The following is an 18,333-nucleotide window of genomic DNA, read 5'->3' as shown; positions in this document are numbered from 1 at the left end:
TTATAGTTTCTCGTTGTAAATTGTACTGATTCTGAATATAGAGGACCATCACTTGTTTCACTAAAACCTCTTTACATACATATGGAAGCTAATCAGAATACATTACTTTTAATATAAAGATTTACGATAAAAACCATCTGGGGCACACCATCTTATAAATGTGTATGGTTGTGCACTTACACCGAGAGAGTGGGTCAAAATCAGGAATTAATATTTGCAGATGTTAACTTACTACATATAGCCTTTGTTAGGAAAGACATTCTTGCCATAGAGGGAGTACGGAGAAGGTTCACCAGACTGATTCCTGGGATGTCAGAACTTTCATATGAAGAAAGATTGGATAGACTCGGCTTGTACTCGCTAGTATTTAGAAGATTGAGGGGGGATCTTATAGAAACTTACAAAATTCTTAAGGGGTTGGACAGGCTAGATGCAGGAAGAATGTTCCCGGATGTTGGGGAAGTCCAGAACAAGGGGTCACAGTTTAAGGATAAGGGGGAAATCTTTTAGGACCGAGATGAGAATTTTTTTTTTCACACAGAGAGTGGTAAATCTCTGGAATTCTCTGCCACAGAAGGTAGTTGAGGCCAGTTCATTGGCTATATTTAAGAGGGAGTTAGATGTGGCCCTTGTGGCTAAAGGTATCAGGGGGTATGGAGAGAAGGTACGTACAGGATACTGAGTTGGATGATCAGCCATGATCATATTGAATGGTGGTGCAGGCTCGAAGGGCCAAATGGGCTTCTCCTGCACCTATTTTCTATATTTCCATGTTTCTACGTTTATCTTTCACTTAAATTCCAGCATTACTAAAAAGGACAATTAAAAGCATATTATTATTAACAGGCAACGAGGGAAATTGCAGTGGTTAGACAGTCTAATTGATACACTTAGAAGTACTGATCCAAAGGTGATCTGATTTAAAATCAAGCAGAAATATCCCCAGGTTATCATATTTTGGCACAGATGCTGTCATGTTTTCTCCAAGATCAAAGCCACGTGTGAAGAGAGATGGGGCCTTGCTTTGAGATTCAGTAAGTATTCTTGATAGGAAACCAGAACATAAGGGGTGAAAGTTGCCAGAGGACACCTTTTTAAATGTCTTTGTGCATGTTGACTACTTGAAAACCAGTTAAGTGGGAAACAGTGAGTGGCTGAAAGGGAGGTCAGAGGGTTAGGCATGAATGTGGGGGAGGATGGTGCAACTTGTCAGTGTTCAGCGGTTTTTCGATTGGATTAGGGACAGCCAGAGAATTTCCAATTTGGTGACATGGGAGACAGGAGATTGGGTTTGGGAGGTAGAGGAATCCAAATTATGAGGGATTGAGTATAGGATCGATGGGAGCAAATGGAAAATCGCAGGAGGGGATTGGGCCATTGGTGTGTATATGCGAGTGCCCTTTTTGTGAAAATTGGAGCTCATTGGAAAGGGAAAGTGTTTCACATTGAACCCAGTGGAAATATCCTTCCTCCTATTGACCCTCTGGCAACCTTGTACGTGCACTCAGCATTAAGGAGATGGGCATGAAAGGATGGCCAATTTCAGTGCCTTTTTAAATTTCATGCGAGAATTGGAAAGAACATCACAAGTCTGGCACTTTGCATTGCTGTTTACCAGCAGAGATTCTTTAATCTGTGAAAAATCCATCTGCCAAGGTTTATAAATAGGCATTTTATTAAAATTGATTTCTTCAACTTCCTTGAAGACTTTAATTGCTGAAACCACAATTAGGTGGATAGGAATATGGCCTGACATTTAAAAATGTTTTCATTCCCACCTTCCTCCAACACACTTTCCTCCTTAGGGACCAGAAAAAACCCAACAAACAAACATTTAAATTAAGAGTGAACTGATGGGTGTAATTTGTTCATTTATGGAGACAGAGAGCGAGCAGAGACAGAGAGAGAGTAGAGACAGAGAGAGAGTAGAGACAGAGAGAGGGCAGGCCACTGCCAGCTCAATACCGAGTGAGACGTTTTTAAACCCCACCGTCTGACAGATGCCGTCATAGTTGGGGATATTTATGCCGGCTGGGATGTCGCTGCCAGCGAAGGTGATCACATCGAGGGAGGTGAAGCCGGGTTTGAGGAATTGCTCCTTCTCAAAGGGCTGTAGCCAGGGTAGCTGGGGCAGCAGCCGCTCAGCAGAGGCCACCAGCCAGGTGAACTTGGCACTCATGTCCTTGTTCACCACCGCCACAAACCCTTCAAACTCCCCTCTGGAGCCATAGGGGTCACGGTAATCAAGCCGATGTAACTCTCCACGATGGGCCCCTCGTACCGAATCCAGTACTTGGAGCCCTCCTTGTGTGCGCGGAGCTGAGCATGCGGGCCTGAACGGGTTGGAGTGCTGCAGGAGGAGGGGGTAGACAGGGAGATGGAGGTGAGGGCGGTAGAGGGGGAGAGGGGCAGAGAGGGAGGGTGTTAGAGAGAGGGGGGTAGAGTGGGAGGGAGGGAGGGTAGAGATGGAGAGGGTGAGGGATCCAAGCGGGGCTGAGACGGTTGGAATGATTGTGACGTCAGTCAGCATTTTTTTCTTCAAAATTAGAACGTTGAAAACTTTAATATTTTGAAGTTGTTTTTAAAAGATTAATAACGAGAAATATCGGTTAAAATGCCTTGAGAAGATACGTATCCGGTCGGGGGAGAAAATGTGAGTAGCATGTGTGAAAATGGAAAGGCTGTGGCCAAGTGTTTGGAAGAAGATACAAATTAAGGAGATTAACAGAATGCCAACACAACCCTGGCTCACACAGACATTTAGAATGTTGAGATCAAAGGGAAGAGTTTAAAGGGCCTTCCACCAGCATGCGACTGCATGCGGCAAGCGTGACCTAACGTGGTTGCTTGAGCCATACGGCCTCGCGGGGGGGCCGGTCCCACTTTGATCGCTGGAGCCGCATGGAGTTGTGCGGAGCTGGTCCCGACATTGCGCCGGTTTCCGGAAAACTGACAGTGTTCAAAAATTCTGCGCGGCAACGGCTTGCCGGACCGCAGCCGCATTGAGGCACCGCCTCGATGGGCATATGCAGCGTCTTGATGCCGTACGTCACGCGCGAACATCCGGCGGACTTCGCTCGAACTTCACGTCACTCACTCGGCCTCCGCGCGGCCCCCGCTTCCGGTTTGGTCGCGCTCGCCGCATGCAGTTGCACGCTGGTGGGGCAGGCCCTTTAGTATAATACAGATTAGCTCAGGTGTACAAGCTCCCTGGTCATGGTTGGTATAAAATCTCGCTGAAGAGCAATGGGTAATAAATTCAATACTACCTCTCATGATTTGTCTTATGTTTATGATACTTTACAAGTCTGCTTAGAGATATATTTCTCCTGTTTTCCTAAAACTTCTTTATTCCTCTAGTCCATTAGTCTAGAATCCCGGGGCAGCACAGTGGCATAGCAGTAGAGTTGCTGCCCTACAGCACTAGAGAGCTGGGTTTAATCCTGACTACGGGTGGTGTCTGACAGGAGTTTGTACGTTCTCCCTGTGACCGTGTGGGTTTTCTCCGGTTTCCTCCCATATTTCAAAGACGCACAGGTTTTTATTTTAATTGGCTTTTGTAAATTGTAAATTGTCCCTAGTGAGTAGGATATTGCTAGTGTACAGGAGTAATCGCTGGCCAGCGAGGACATGGCAGGCCGAAGGGCCTGTTTCCACGCTGTATCTCTGAACTAATTTAAACTAAACTAAATTAAATTAAGCAAAACTAAACTAAATTAAGTTAAACTAAACTAAGCTATGTGGAATTGTTTGTGGTGGATGCAGAGTGTGCAAGTTTGTAGAGAACTTAACAAAGTTATTTGAAAATATAAGTTATTTAGAAAGTTAACACAATAAGATACAGGCAATGCTATCTTTGAGACTTCTCTTTATTTGTTGCAGCCACCACTCACTCTAGAATTTGGAAGAATAGTAATCTACACAACTAGCCTTCGTGTTGTGCGGGCAACATTTGATCGCTGTGAGTTAGTAAGGAAAATCTTCCAAAATCACAGAATAAAATTGGAAGAAAAAAATATAGCCTTGAACAGTGACTATGGAAAAGAGTTAGAAGAACGATGCAAGCGGGCAAATGAATCTCCTTCCTTGCCTGTAGTGTTCATCGATGGCTATTACTTGGGGGTAAGTTGAAATGTTCTAACCAAATGCCTTTCTCGGTATTTGCTATTAAAAATGTGAAGAGTTAAGGGCAAAACTGCAACTTCTTCTCCCCCGACTTTCAGTCTGAAGAAGGGTTTCAACCCGAAACATCACCCATTCCTTCTCTCCAGATATGCTGCCTGGCCCGCTGATTTACTCCAGTATTTTGAGTTGATCTTCTGTGTAAATTAGCATCTGCGGTTCCTTCCTACACAAAACTAGATTAGTTTAGTTTAAGGGCTGCACGATGGCGCAGTGGTAAGTTGCTGCCCTACAGCGCCAGATACCTGGGTTCGATCCTGACTACGAGTGCTGTCTGTACAGAGTTTATACGTTCCCTCTGTGACCTGTGTGGGTTTTCTCGGGGTGCTCCAGTTTCCTCCCACACGCCAAAGAGTGTGGGAGGAAGATTACCGATGGGTTCGTAGATTAATTGGTTTCTGCAAAATTGTAAATTGTCCCTAGTGTGTAGGATAATGCTAGCGTACAGGGATTGCTGGTCGGCACGGACTGTGGGCCGAAGTGCCTGCTTCCACGTTGTATCTCTAAATCTTAAAAAATCTAAACTCAGACATGCGAGTTTCACCATTTCAATGATGAAGCAAGTTTTTTTTTACATTTAGTGCCAATTCTGTACCAGCTTGAGCTACCAATGAAAGTCATGGGCTGAGAGAGAAATTCAGCTTAAATGGCCCAAAGAGGATGGAACTGATTTTGGAAACATAGACATAGAAACATAGAAATTAGGTGCAGGAGTAGGCCATTCGGCCCTTCGAGCCTGCACCACCATTTAATATGATCATGGCTGATCATCCAACTCAGTATCCCGTACCTGCCTTCTCTCCATACCCTCTGATCCCCTTGGCCACAAAATAACACAATTTTCTTTTGCCATTGTATCAACTTTATTTACAGCATTTAAGTATTAGGCTTCTGAACAGTCCTTCAACAAGTGAGGGTACGGCCCTGATCCTGCAACCTACCCCATTGCAGACATTGGATTTTTTTTTATCTGGAACTCTTATGCTATAATGCTGAGAACTATATTCTACACTGTATCTTTCTCTTCACTCTACCTTTTACATTTGAGTTTGGCTTGATTGTACTCATGTATAGTATTATCTGATTTGATTGAACAGCTCACAAACAAAAGATTTTCACCGTACCTTAGTATGCATGACGATAATAAACTTTAATCGCCAATTACTCAAGAAGCCAACAGCGAGCTCGTGTGTCATCGTCTGACACACGAGCAAACAAACTCAGAGAGAAATAATAGTTGTAATTTGATGAGCTATCTATTCATGATTGGTTGGTTTAATTTAGTGCTACTAATTCTTTGGACGCTTTGGTGTTGCGATGAGTTGCCTTAGGTTGATATTCCTGTGGCAATTGGATTTTTATTCTTTGAATTCTATTTGGTCTTTCTTGGTATTACATCCATTTTGTACCATCTCAGTCCCTTAATTAAAGATTCTTCATTGCTAATCCAGAAAAAGAGCCCACAAATGGCGTGGAAATGGCGTGTTTCGTCTGGGGTATTTCCTGGCCAACAACCAATTTTGCTCTTCACACCCACCCTCTGGGTGACATTAATCAACTTTAATCAACTGTGTGATTCTTCCTGTTGTCCCATTAGTCTCCAGCGTAAGGTTTTCATGAAATCTTCTGAAAGGCAAGTTAGAACAATTAATTTAATATTAGAGGTTGGCAGACTCTTATGGGAAAAGCTTTTGTGAGATGGCAGAGAATTGCAGAGCAATCCTGATCTGATAAGTTCCATCCTTAATGGAGTTTACAGTTTGGCAGCCAGAACATAATCCGTTATAGGCCTTACAGTCCCTCATAGCATAGGATAACATTCTATATCTTATAATATTCAAAGTCATTGACTGCACAGTTGCAGAGACATTTTGGAAAGCAACCCAATGGAGCATGTCATGTGCACATTGCCCTGGATTTTGGCTGGCAGTACTACCAAAGAGTCTCAGTAATTGGCAATTGGGCCAGGAAGTATAGACATATTGCTCTGGACAACAAAGGAACAAGGTCGGTGATCTGGGCTGCTCATTTCACCCCCTGTACTAACATTGTGATTGCACCTCCAGTCTACTTTGCAGTAACCGAACATAGCTTATCATCTTATCATACCCCCCATCAGTCTGAAGAAGGGTTTTGGCCCGAAACGTTGCTTATTTCCTTCGCTCCATAAATGCTGCTGCACCCACTGAGTTTCTCCAGCATTTTTGTGTACCTTTGATTTTCCAGCATCTGCAGTTCCTTCTTAAACAAATAGTTTATCATCTGATTGATATATTGAGGCCCAGACATGGCAGAATAGAAGTGAGGTGCCCACTTGGCATGAAGTGCTATTTGGTGATGTGATGAGGCCATTTAACTGACCTACAGTTAAATTGTACCACCCAGACCATTGAACTCTTAGGAAGAATCATGGTCAATGGACATGAATTTACAGAATTGATTTAGTCAATAAACTCTTTGAAGAAACTACCAATTGTGAAGATAAACTAATTGCACCAGATATGGGAAATACAGATTTCCATGTAAGAAAAGCTACTCCAAAGAAAGTTATTTATATGCCACTACAGTTTCCAACCTTCTCACATATCTGCTGAATTCATGATCACTATTGGTGTTTGTACAATTCTGTAGGTGACATTTTTCTGACCACTTTTCAAGATATTTCAGAATGATGAATGTTAAAAAAAATTACGCTTAGGGCACTACGATTCCATATCTACTGAAATGAAAACAGAAAATTGTGGAATTATTATCCACATCAAACAATATCCGTGAGAGAAAAACAGACTTCAAGTCAATGATCCTACGGTAAATCATTTCATTTGAAATGTTAATATTGTTTCTTTCTCCAAGGAAGCTGGCTGGCTTGCTGGGTACCCCGAGCCTTTTCTGTTATTATATGATACTGCCAGTATTTTGCTTCTACCAAAAAAATTGCAGGTGCTGGAAGTCTGAAGTAACAGCAGGAAATGGTGGAAAATCTCAAAGAAGTCCGTCAGCATCTGTAGCAAGAGAAACAGTTAACGTTTCAGATCTGCAACCCTTCGACAAAGCCAAACGTTGCCAGTTTTGTGTAAGAGTCATAGACCTGAAACATTAACAGTTTCCGATTTCTCTTGATGTTGCCAAACCTGCTGAGTGTTTCCAGTATTTTCTCTTTTGGTATCTGTTTTTACTGTTTTACTGAAATAGATTTTGTATTTTGAATAGCATGAACTAATGTGCTACCCAATAATAAAAACAATGGCTACCCTCAGAGCAGAATAGGCGACATTTCGGATTGAGAACTTTCTTCAGTCTCGACCCGAAGCGTCACCTATTCCTTCGCTCCATAGATGCTGCCTCACCCGCTGAGTTTCTCCAGCATTTCCGTCTACCTTCAATTTTTCCAGCATCTGAAGTTCTTTCTTAAACACTACCCTCAGTGCAAGTACTTATTGGACCATCTTACAATCCAGTCATAGAGCAATGCAACACAGAATCAGCCCCTTCTGACCATACAGACAAAGTTGCTTAATTAAGCTCATTCGACTTGCCTGTGTCTAACCCATAACTCAACAGACCTTTCTTATTCATATACCTTTACATTTTGTAATTGTACCCACCTTCATCATTTCCTCTTGCAGCTTATTCCATGTACACAATACCCTCTGTGTGAAAAATTTCCCCCTCGGGTGTCCTGAAACATATAAGATTGTTAATAGCTTGGACACGCTAGAGGCAGGAAACATATTCCCGATGTTGGGGGAGTCCAGAACCAAGGCAACAGCTTACGAATAAGGAGTAAGCCATTTAGAATGGAGACGAGGAAACACTTTTTTTCACAGAGAGTGGTGAGTCTGTGGAATTCTCTGCTTCAGATGGCGGTGGAGGCAGGCTCTCTGGATGCTTTCAAGAGAGAGCTAGATAGGGCTCTTAAAAATAGTGGTCAGGGGATATGGGGAGAAGGCAGGAACGGGATACTGATTGGGGATGATCAGCCATGATCACATTGAACGGCAGTGCTGGCACGAAGGGCCAAATGGCCTACTCCTGCACCTATTGTCTATTGTCTATTGTCTATTGTCTATTGTGTCTTTTAAATCTGTCTCCACTCATCTTAAACCTATGCTCTCAGGTTCAAATCTCCCCTACCCTGAGCAAAAGACTGTGGCTGTTCATCTTATCTATTCCCCTCATGATTTTATATACCTCCATGATGGCAACCCTCAATCCACGGAGAAAAAACTCAACCTCTCCCGCGTCTTCATATAACTCCATGCATACAGACTCGGTAACATACTCATAAACCTTTTTTGCACCCATACCAGTTTAATTAAATCTTCCCATAGCATATTGACCAGAACTGTAGAGGGTACTCCAAATGTGGCCTTACCAACATCTTGTACAGCAGTAACATGACATCCCAACTCCTATTCTCAATACTTGAATACTGAGTGCCAAATGCCTTCTTCACTATCCTGTCTACCTCCTCAGCACTTTCAAGGAACTATATATCTGCACTCCTAAGTGTATCTGGTCTACAGAACACCTACTTTGGGTTGTCCCACCAAAATGCAACACCTTGCCCTTATCAGAATTACATTTAATCTGCCATTCCTCAGCCCTTTGTCTTATTTGATCGATTCCATTGTAATTGAAGATAATCAGAATCAGAATCACACTTTATTTGCCAAGTATGTTTTGCAACATACGAGGAATTTCATTGTCCAGGTCAGTCATACAATTAAAAGTAACAGATAAGTCAAAAACACATTTTAACGAACTTCCACCACAGTGACTCCTACACATTCCTCACTGTGATGGGAAGGCAAAATAAAGTTCAAGTACTTCATTTTGTTCTTCCTCGGTTGTGGGCCTCAAGCCCCCGTTGACGGAATGATCTTGACTCCCGTAGCCAGAGGCATTTGGGTCCTCCGCATCGAGGCGATCCGCTCCCGCATTGGGGGAACGTTAGCTCCCCCGCGCCGGGTGAACCTCGCGTTGGGGCTGGTCGAGCCTTCCGCGGCGTAGGAGCTCCCGACTAGCCTCAACTGACACTGCAAGCCCTTGTTGGTAAGTCCATGCTGATCACAGTGGGAGTGATCCCAGGCAAGGGATCCGCTCCGATGTTAAGTTCCCGCCCCGCGATGGGGATCACGACAGTCCGAGGAGTCTTCCAGCTCCATTGATATTAGGCCGCAGATCCCAGAGAATGTGATCCGAAAATTGATCACATCTCCGGGAAGGTAAGAACCTGAAAAAAAGTATCCCCCCCCGAACCCCCCCCCCCCTCCCCATCCCCCCCACATAAAACATACCAAAGGCATGGCTGTCCGAAGGGGGGGGGGCGGGGGCGTTAGGTGAGTCATCAAAACGAGTGTCTGAATCATTAAACATGTCCTGCTCATTACAAATCCACATTGGCTTTTGCTAATTAGTTTGGATTTCTCTTGGTGCACATTCTCTTTGTCTTTAATTATAGATTTGACTAATTTCATTGCATCCGAAGACAGTCAAACAAATCTATAATTTCTAGGATTTTCCCAATACGAAATATTGATTAATTTGGATTACAATTATAATTATAATTTTGTAACTCATTACATACAGACATGGTAACATACTCATAAACCTTTTTTGCACCCATTCCAGTTTAATTAATCCTTCCCATAGTATGTGGCGTGTACTCCAAATGTGGCCTTACCGACATCTTGTACAATAGTAACGTGATGTCCTAGCTCCTATTCTCAATACTCTGACTGTGCAAATTGCCAAATGCCTTCTTCACTATGCTATCCACTTGCTTAGCACCAAAGATCTCCGCTCTATGATCTTTGCTTAGCACCTTCAAGGAACTATATATCTGCAGTCCTGGTCTGGGTTGTCCCACCAAAATGCAACACCTCGCTCGTATAAGAATTAAATTTAATCTACCATTCCTCAGCCTAATGGCCCATTTGATCAAGATTCCATTGTAATTACAGATAGTCTCCTTCACTGTCCAATATTTCACCAATTTTTGTGTCATCTGCAAACTTACTAATTATGTCACCTACAATCACATCCAAATTGTTCACCTAACTAGTGAATAACACTGATCCCGATACCATTCACTGTGGCACACCACCTCCAGTCTGCAAAGCAAACCCTTGCTACCACTCTCTATTTCCTAATTTAATGCAAATTTTCTATGCTAGCTCACTTTAGATAATCTCCTATTCCTACTCTCACTAGTACATGGCACTGGAAGTAATCCAGTGATTGCCAACTCTGAGGTCCCGCTTTTTAATCTTCTGCCTATCTCTCTATATTCACTCTACAGGACCTCGTCCCTTTTTCTCCATATGTTGTTAGTGCCAATATTGTTTAGTTTATTGTCACGTGTACCGAGGTACAGTGAAAAGCTTTTGTTGCATGCTATCCAGTCAGCGGAAAGACAATACATGATTACAATTGAGCCATTTATGTTGGATAGACGCATGATAAGGACCTTTGGCTACTCATCCAACTTGAGAATTTTTTACAGCCATTCAGAGAAATATTTAACCCTGGCAACAGAGATACAACATACCATTCCACAATAAGCCATAAGAACAGTATTAGGCCATTCGGCCCATCGAATCTGCTCCGCTATTCAATCATGGCTAATTTACTTTTCCCTCACAACCCCATTCTCTGCCTCTTCTCCCTAACCTTTTGTAAAAATGACTTTGATGCCCTTACTAATCAAGATCCTTACTAATACCATCCAGAGATCCCTTTGGCAGACACAGAATCTCCTGTGTAAATCTCTATCACCTAGCTGTCCCTGTCTCCACTCTTCCCTGCTGTGCATCAGAGCGAAAAACCTGGCTACTGCAGCCGCTTTACTCTGAGTGGCCACACCTCCCCTGCCCATCACATTCCCCCCTACCCCCACCAAATAATATCCAAAATGGTATACTTGTTGCTGAGACAAATAGCCAGCACCTTAATAAAACTCCACTGATGAATTAGGAATTTGCATTGTGTGTGTTTATTGGCACAATCCATTTCAATGAGAAATGGGTGACCATGGTGGTGCAGCAGTAGAGTTGCTGCCTTACAGCGCTTGCAGTGCCGGAGACCCAGGTTCGATCCTGACTACGGGTGCTGTCTGTTGGGAGTTTGTATGTTCTCCCCGTGACCAGGTGGGTTTTCTCTGAGATCTTCCGTTTCCTCCCACACTCCAAAGCCGTACAGTTATGTAAGTTAATTGGCTTGGTGTAAGTGTAACTTCTCCCTAGTGTGTGTAGGCTTGTGTTAATGTGCAGGGATCGCTGGTCATTGCAGACCCGATGGGCCAAAGGGCCTGTTTCCGCGTTGTATCTCTAAACTAAACTAAACTAAATGAAATAACTGCTGTAAATTTGTGTATTTATGTTACAAATCATACCAGATGCTGCTTGATGCAGGCATTCTCATGTATGCAAAGCGAACACACACTAGAAGTAAGCAGAACAGACTGGGTGTGATATTGCAGAATATACAATGCTAATTTGATGCTAGGACTGTTAATTGGGTGTTAATTAACCTAGTACCAGTTGAAAATGTAATTAGCAACAGAAAGGACCTCCAGTTGTGTCTTAGCATTTAGCATAGCACAGGCCCTTCAGCTCACTGAGTCCATGCCGACCTTGGATCACCCATTCACACTGGCTCATTGTTATCTCACTTTCCCACTCCCAACACACTAGTCAAATTGTCAATTTTATTTCTATAGCACATTAAAAAACAACTCTCGTTGACCGTACACTGACAATGACAATTAAAATTGAATCTGAATCTGAATCAAAGTGCTTTACATCAATGCAGGTACTAACGTGCTACAAACAGTGGTACATAGATCTAACAATACATACATAAATACATACATACAGCATTCCCTCCAAGGACCTCAAGAAACACTTGTAAGTAAAAATAAGTTTTAAGTCTAGACTTAAAAGAGTTGATGGAGGGGGCAGGTCTGATGGGAAGAGGGATGCTGTTCCATAGTCTCGGTGCTGCAACCGCAAAAGCGCGGTTGCCCCTGAGCTTATGCCTGGACCGCGGGATGGCCAGTAACCCCAAGTCGGCCGACCTGAGGGACCTGGAGGTAGTATGGTGGGTTAGCAGATTTCTAATGTAGGTGGGAGCAAGCCCATTAAGGGCTTTGTATACATAAAGGAGGAGCTTGAAATTGATTCTGAACCTCAGTGGGAGCCAGTGGAGAGAGGCCAGAATCGGGGTGATGTGGTCCCTTTTTCGGGTGCCCGTCAGAAGTCTCGCTGCGGCGTTTTGGACCAATTGCAGGTGGGACAGGGATGATTGGCTGATGCCAGTGTAAAGGGAGTTGCAGAGGCGGGAGGAGATAAATGAGTAGATGATCTTTTCCAAGTCATCAAATTGGAGAAATGGTTTTATTTTAGCTATCATGCGAAGCTGGAAGAAGCTAGCTTTTTCAAGAGGGGATATTTACAGAGCAACATTAACTGGAGCCACATGAGCTACAAACCCACATGTCTTTGGGATGTGGGCGGGAACTCAACACTTGGAGGAAATCTACGCACACACAGGGAGAATATGCAAACTGCACACAGACAGCACCCGAGGTCAGGATTGAACCAGGGTCACTGGTGCTGTGAGGCAGCTGTTCCATCAGCTGTGCCACTGTGCTGCCCTGTTGCACCACTGTACCACACTTTCTATGTCACTGTGCTGCTCTGCTGCATCACAATGCTGCCCTAGAGTACAGGATAGTTTGGTGTAGTGAAGTGCTGTAATAAAGCAAATTCAGGATAATCGCAAATTTCCATTCAGTGCCCATTTCTATGTCTCAACAATTGTTCATTCTATTATGTAGCTGCTTAAATATGCTAATTGGTGATCCATGGTCGGCATGCACTCAGTGGGCTGAAAGGCCTGTTTCCATGGTGGATCTCTAAACTACAAACTAAGACATAACAGGGGGCCCTTTCTGTTGCTAATCACATGTTCAACTGTAGACACAAAATGCTGGAGTAACTCAGCGGGACAGGCAGCATCTCTGGAGAGAAGGAATGGGTGACGTTTCGGGTCGAGACCCTTTTTCAGACTGACTCATGGTCAGTCTGAAGAAGAGTCTCAACCTGAAATGTGTTCATTCTGGAGAAGGGTCTCGACCCGAAAAGTCAGTCAGGCTCCAGCATTGTGTGTCTATCTTTGGTTTAAACCGGCGCAGCCAGGACAGCGACCGTCGTGGAGGCTCAGTACAGAGCTGGCGGCTATAAATAGCGGCTGCCGGCTCAGCCGGGGCAGGGACCGCTGTGGAGGCTCCATAAAGGAGCTGGTGGCTGGAATTTAATCGGTTGACGACTCAGCCGGAACAAGGCCTTAAACAAATAATAAATAAATAGATAACTAGATAACTAGATAGATGAATGAATAAAAAGGAAGCTGGCAGCTTCATTCATTAGGCTGACGGCTCGACCAGTGCAGCTATCGCCATTATTGCTTAGCAGCCTGTTGGTTCAGGCTTACAGCACTGGCAGGCATGACCTGTCCAGTGAGCCAGCTGAGGCTCTGAAGGAGCAGCTGGCCAAACGAGCAGCCTGTCGATCCAGGCTGGAAGAAACTGGCAGCGCGATCAGCCAAAAAAGGCAGAAGACTGTCAAATTAAGTACTGAGGCTCCGAAGGAACAGAAAGGGCTGAAAGGAGCGGCCTGGCTAACCAGGCTGGGAGTAAAACTGGTAGTGTGCCCTGCACAGTAAGCTCTAGCAAGGCTCCAAAGAGGCTGTAGGAGCAGGAGCTGTCTGTCCTATGGGGCTCAATATGTGGTCAGACTTAAACTGCAATGGAAATTCCCTGAAGCTCCAACAAGGAGGGAGACCAGGGGTCAGAGACACTGGCAGGTACGGAATTTGGTTTCAGGACCTGGCTGCTACTTTGAAAATAGGTGCAGAGGGCCCGGAGAAGCTGGCACAGCCTGTGCAGCTATTGCCGTGGAGGCTCTAAAAAGGAGCAGGCGGCTGCAATCAATAAGCTGACGGCTCGGCCGGTGCAGCTACCGCCGTTAGGCTCTGAGTGGGAGCAGGTGGCCGGATTCAGTAGGCTGACGGCATGGCCGGTGCAGCTACCGCCATTGAGGCTCACCTCCATTTTGGGGCTCCAAGGGAGCAGGCTCACCTCCATTATGGCCCCAGAAGGGAGCTAGGCTGGACTCGGAGTCATTAGCAGGTGCGACCTGTCCAGTCAGTATATAATACAATTGTGCTCCAGGCTCGGGAGACACTTACAAGCTGCTACAGGTTGCGTTATATCTCCCGCTCAGAAGAGGGGAAGCAACACCTGGTTCAGGGTTGCGTTACATTAGCTCCCGCTCAGTAGACGGGAGTACTGGAAATTATTACATAGGTAACTCCGATTATGGGGATATCGACAAGGATTTCGAATCCCCTGAACTTATGGGGGATATCCTGCAGTTTATGAAGGATACAAGAGAATTCCGTCTCTTGTCACATAATTTGCCATCCCGTCGGGAATAGGAGATCCACTGGAGAAGATCTGGCAAAGAGCATCAGTGATTTAACTTCTTATCAGCTAAGGAGGGGTATGCTGGATACGGCTAGGAAATATGTCAGTCCAGATGAACTACCTGACGTTGGATGTTCCAAATGTCAATCTCACTATTTGGGATAGCTCAGTGGTGATACGTGGGCAGAGATTTAAAATTTCAGCGTATCCAAAAGACTGGTCCCTGATGTCATTTCGGCCTTTGCAAGGGCAGTTGATGTGTTCAGCTCTCGATAGTGCAGAAGATCCATCATCACTTTTATGTGATACGCAGTTGGAGCTAAATTGCCTCCGCAAAATGCTATAAGATTCAGCATCTGGAATTTTGGTGGTGCCCGACTGGCCTACACAGCCATGGTTCCCAGTACTCCATGACATGGTGGTGGAATCACCAATGGTGTTTCCCAGTCATCCAGGGCTATTGACTCACCCAGTGTCGGGCATAAGCCATCCATGCCATCAAGACATGAAACTCCTGGGTTGCAGATTCTAAACCGACCCTATCTGGACCTGGGATTATCGCAACAAACCATCACCACCATGTCAGCATCCCTGAGAACATCTACAAAGAGGCAGTACCTAACCAACATCAAGAAATGGGAGAGGTACTGCCAAGAAACAGGGACTTCTTACGAAACAACCACAGTAGCCAATGTTCTCGAGTTCCTGGCCTACTTACATCACCATGAGGATATGAGCTACAGTGCCATCAACACGGCACGTAGTGCCCTCTCCAACTACCTCAAACCTGCAGGACATCAGCCCATGGGGTCCCATCCGCTGGTGGTCAAACTGATGAGGGGCATATATAACATCAAGCCCCCCAAGCTTAGATATACTCAAATTTGGGACATCAGTGTTGTGCTGACATACCTTCGGGACAGACCACCAGCAAGATCCCTCAGCCTTGAGCAATTAACATTAAAAACGCTCATGCTTATGGCACTAGTATCTGCACAGAGGTATCTGCCTGAGGTATTCCTAAAAATGTTTGCTCATTTATGCAGGGCCAGTAACATGCAGCCTGCAAAGTATCTCTTCAAAGAGGACTTATGTTAGCAAGTTTAAGACGTGCAGGAAAATTTTTAGACGGCTGTGGGGGTGGCAGAACCATCCTATGTGGATAAGGCTTCAGTATTTCAGCGGGCAAACCACCTCTATATATAACAAATGGCAGGGATCATTACTCTGAGTCTGGTTGGAACACCAGGCCTACTCAATTCAGACCTAGCCAGAGGCCTTTTTTAGGCCAGGGCCATTGTGCTCACCTTGGTGAAGAGAATGTGTTGTGCACACTGGCAACTGAGGTAGGTCGTTCCAGGCAGAGGATTGCGGCAGAAACTCCTGGTTCACGGTTGCATTATGTTATTTTCCAATCTGAGGGTGATTCTGCCTGTGAGGAGTTGACAGGGAACTCGTATTCCCACACCAAGTGGATGCTACGCTTCAATTCTAGTCGCATAAGGATCTGGTGTATGTTCTGATTCTGTCAGACACTGGAGGTTTGTAGGTTAATGCCATCAGTTGAGGCAAAACCAAAGTCGAAAGGCTTTAACCCCAGAAAGTTTTGAGAATTCTCAGGGGAAGAAAATGTAGCATGCCGAATCAAGTTAGGATTTAGCTAGTCTTATCATGTGTTTGGTTAACCAGTTTAACATGGATAATTGTCTTTCAGCAATTTAGCTGATTCAGAGGATTTATGGCCTCAATCGGTCTTGAAGATGCATACTTTTCCATATCTATACACGAGAGGCACAGATATATCTGGTGTTTTTGATGACAAAGCCAGTGATGGAAAGTTTAGTCACTGCCTAGGGGTCGTCTTCAGGCGTAGGCTATTTACAAAGATTCTAAAGCTAATGCTGCCCTACTCAGATCAAAAGGGCATTGTGTCATGGAGTTTATAGACAACATGCTTTTGCAGCTGATAAGACTCAGGGGTTTTATCAGTAGATGCCTCTTATGATATTAAAGATAAGGCAACATGAATTTTAATAGTGCCAATTTAGCCTACTCATTCACGGTGTCCATTGTAAAAGACAGCTGAAAGAAGCTCTTATTTACTCAAAGTCACGAGTGATGGCTAGTTCAGCCTATTTCTCGTGTAGCTAGCTCTACACGGTTGTATGGAAAGTTTGTGAAGAAGACATGTGAGTTACTTTTAAACAGAAGTAGCAGAGGTTTGTGTTTCTTTCAGTTTGGGCTTAGAGAAGCGATTATGTTACAGCACAATTGACACTGCTTGTGCTCCTTTGTCATTCTCTCTAGTACCATAAGTGGGACAATAAATTATTGTCAGTAGTGTGGAATGTGTATCAGTAAATTATTATGCAGACATTCATCCGTATTCCTAATGGGAGCAGTATCTTTTAAGTTGATTATGCTTTAGCAACTGACTTCAGCACAAAGAACACAGTCTTTACTCAATCTCCGGCTCGGTCTCTGGGTCATAACTGACATGAGGGTAGCTTGTTATGGGAATGATCTCATAAAGCAAAACAGGCATGCTTGGGTACAATTTGGAGTTGACAGCATACCCACCAGATCGGAGATTGGGGGTGTTATTATGTATACAGGTACACTGAGCTTGCTAGTACCTATGAGATGAAAGATAGTTTCTTCATTGTTATTTAATAGTTTTCTCAAGAGATTGCTGATGCAGACCTTCTCAACATGAATAGAGTGCAAGCAGCTAATAGCGGGTGTGAATTCAAATAATTTCAAGTCTCACTCTTCCAAGGGGGCTGGCTCATTAGCAGCCAATAGAATGGATATTCCCATTTGATCATCTTCTGGCAACAGAAGGAGGCTTACATAGTGCACTTTCAGAAGTTATAACATTTGGTGGAATATGCCTGGATGATTGGAGATAGTATTCTGAACAATGTTGCATGAGTTATTGTCTGACTCACAGCCAATTGGGACTGTGGGCCGATTAATGGCAATGGCCATGTATGCAAGTTAGCATCATGTTGTAAATAACCCATGTATTTTCTACCATTTATAGTTTATCTGTTTAAGTGTTTCACACAGATTGGTTTACTGGATGAAACCACAGAGCTTTGAAGGCTTCACGTAGTCACTCACGTGACTTCGATATAAAATAGAAAGATTAAACGAAAACTTACCGTTTGAAGTTTGATCTTTATTTTATGAGAAGTTGAAGTGAGGGACTACGTGCCCTCCACTTCCAACCCTGAATCTCATAAAGATCATTCGGTAAGTCAACGGTTATTAATCTTTCTATAGTTTAAGTTTGTGCAAGTGGTCTGTGGTGTCATACAGTTGCTCTGAAGCTGATGCACATGCGGGCTGGTGGGCTCTTCACATAATCCCTCACTTCAACTTCTCATAAAATAAAGATCAAACTTCAAACGGTAAGTTTTCAATTAATCTTTCCATTATCACCCGATTAACAGTCAGCATGGTTTCCAATTCTGCATTGGAACGGCTTGAAATCTGCTCTGTCAGAATGAGTCCCATAGGCCTAGTACACCTGCATACCTCCTTGTAAAAGGCGCAGGCTGGCTTTAATTCATGCAGACTTCACATTTCAGATTCTGATTTGGATTAGTTGTAATGCTGAGGCTCTGTAAGTTGCTGGTCAGGCCGCATTTGTA

The 18,333-nt window shown here is 44.1% G+C and overlaps 1 protein-coding gene across 1 annotated transcript in view; it reads left to right on the top strand.

Moving 5' to 3' along the window:
* The window catches only part of grxcr1a (glutaredoxin and cysteine rich domain containing 1 a), a 100,348-nt gene that overhangs the window by 50,817 nt on the left and 31,198 nt on the right, over positions 1-18,333 (top strand). The window contains exon 2 of the mRNA XM_055636879.1: positions 3,883-4,122. Within this exon, the coding sequence (XP_055492854.1) occupies positions 3,883-4,122 (240 nt within the window). The remainder of the gene's footprint in view (positions 1-3,882; positions 4,123-18,333) is intronic.

Source organism: Leucoraja erinacea, chromosome 1 (genome assembly GCF_028641065.1).
Source record: "Leucoraja erinacea ecotype New England chromosome 1, Leri_hhj_1, whole genome shotgun sequence".
In the NCBI taxonomy this organism is placed as follows: domain Eukaryota; kingdom Metazoa; phylum Chordata; class Chondrichthyes; order Rajiformes; family Rajidae; genus Leucoraja; species Leucoraja erinaceus.
The sequence above is the reverse complement of the archived record's forward strand: the minus strand, read 5'-3'. Positions and strand labels throughout refer to the sequence as shown.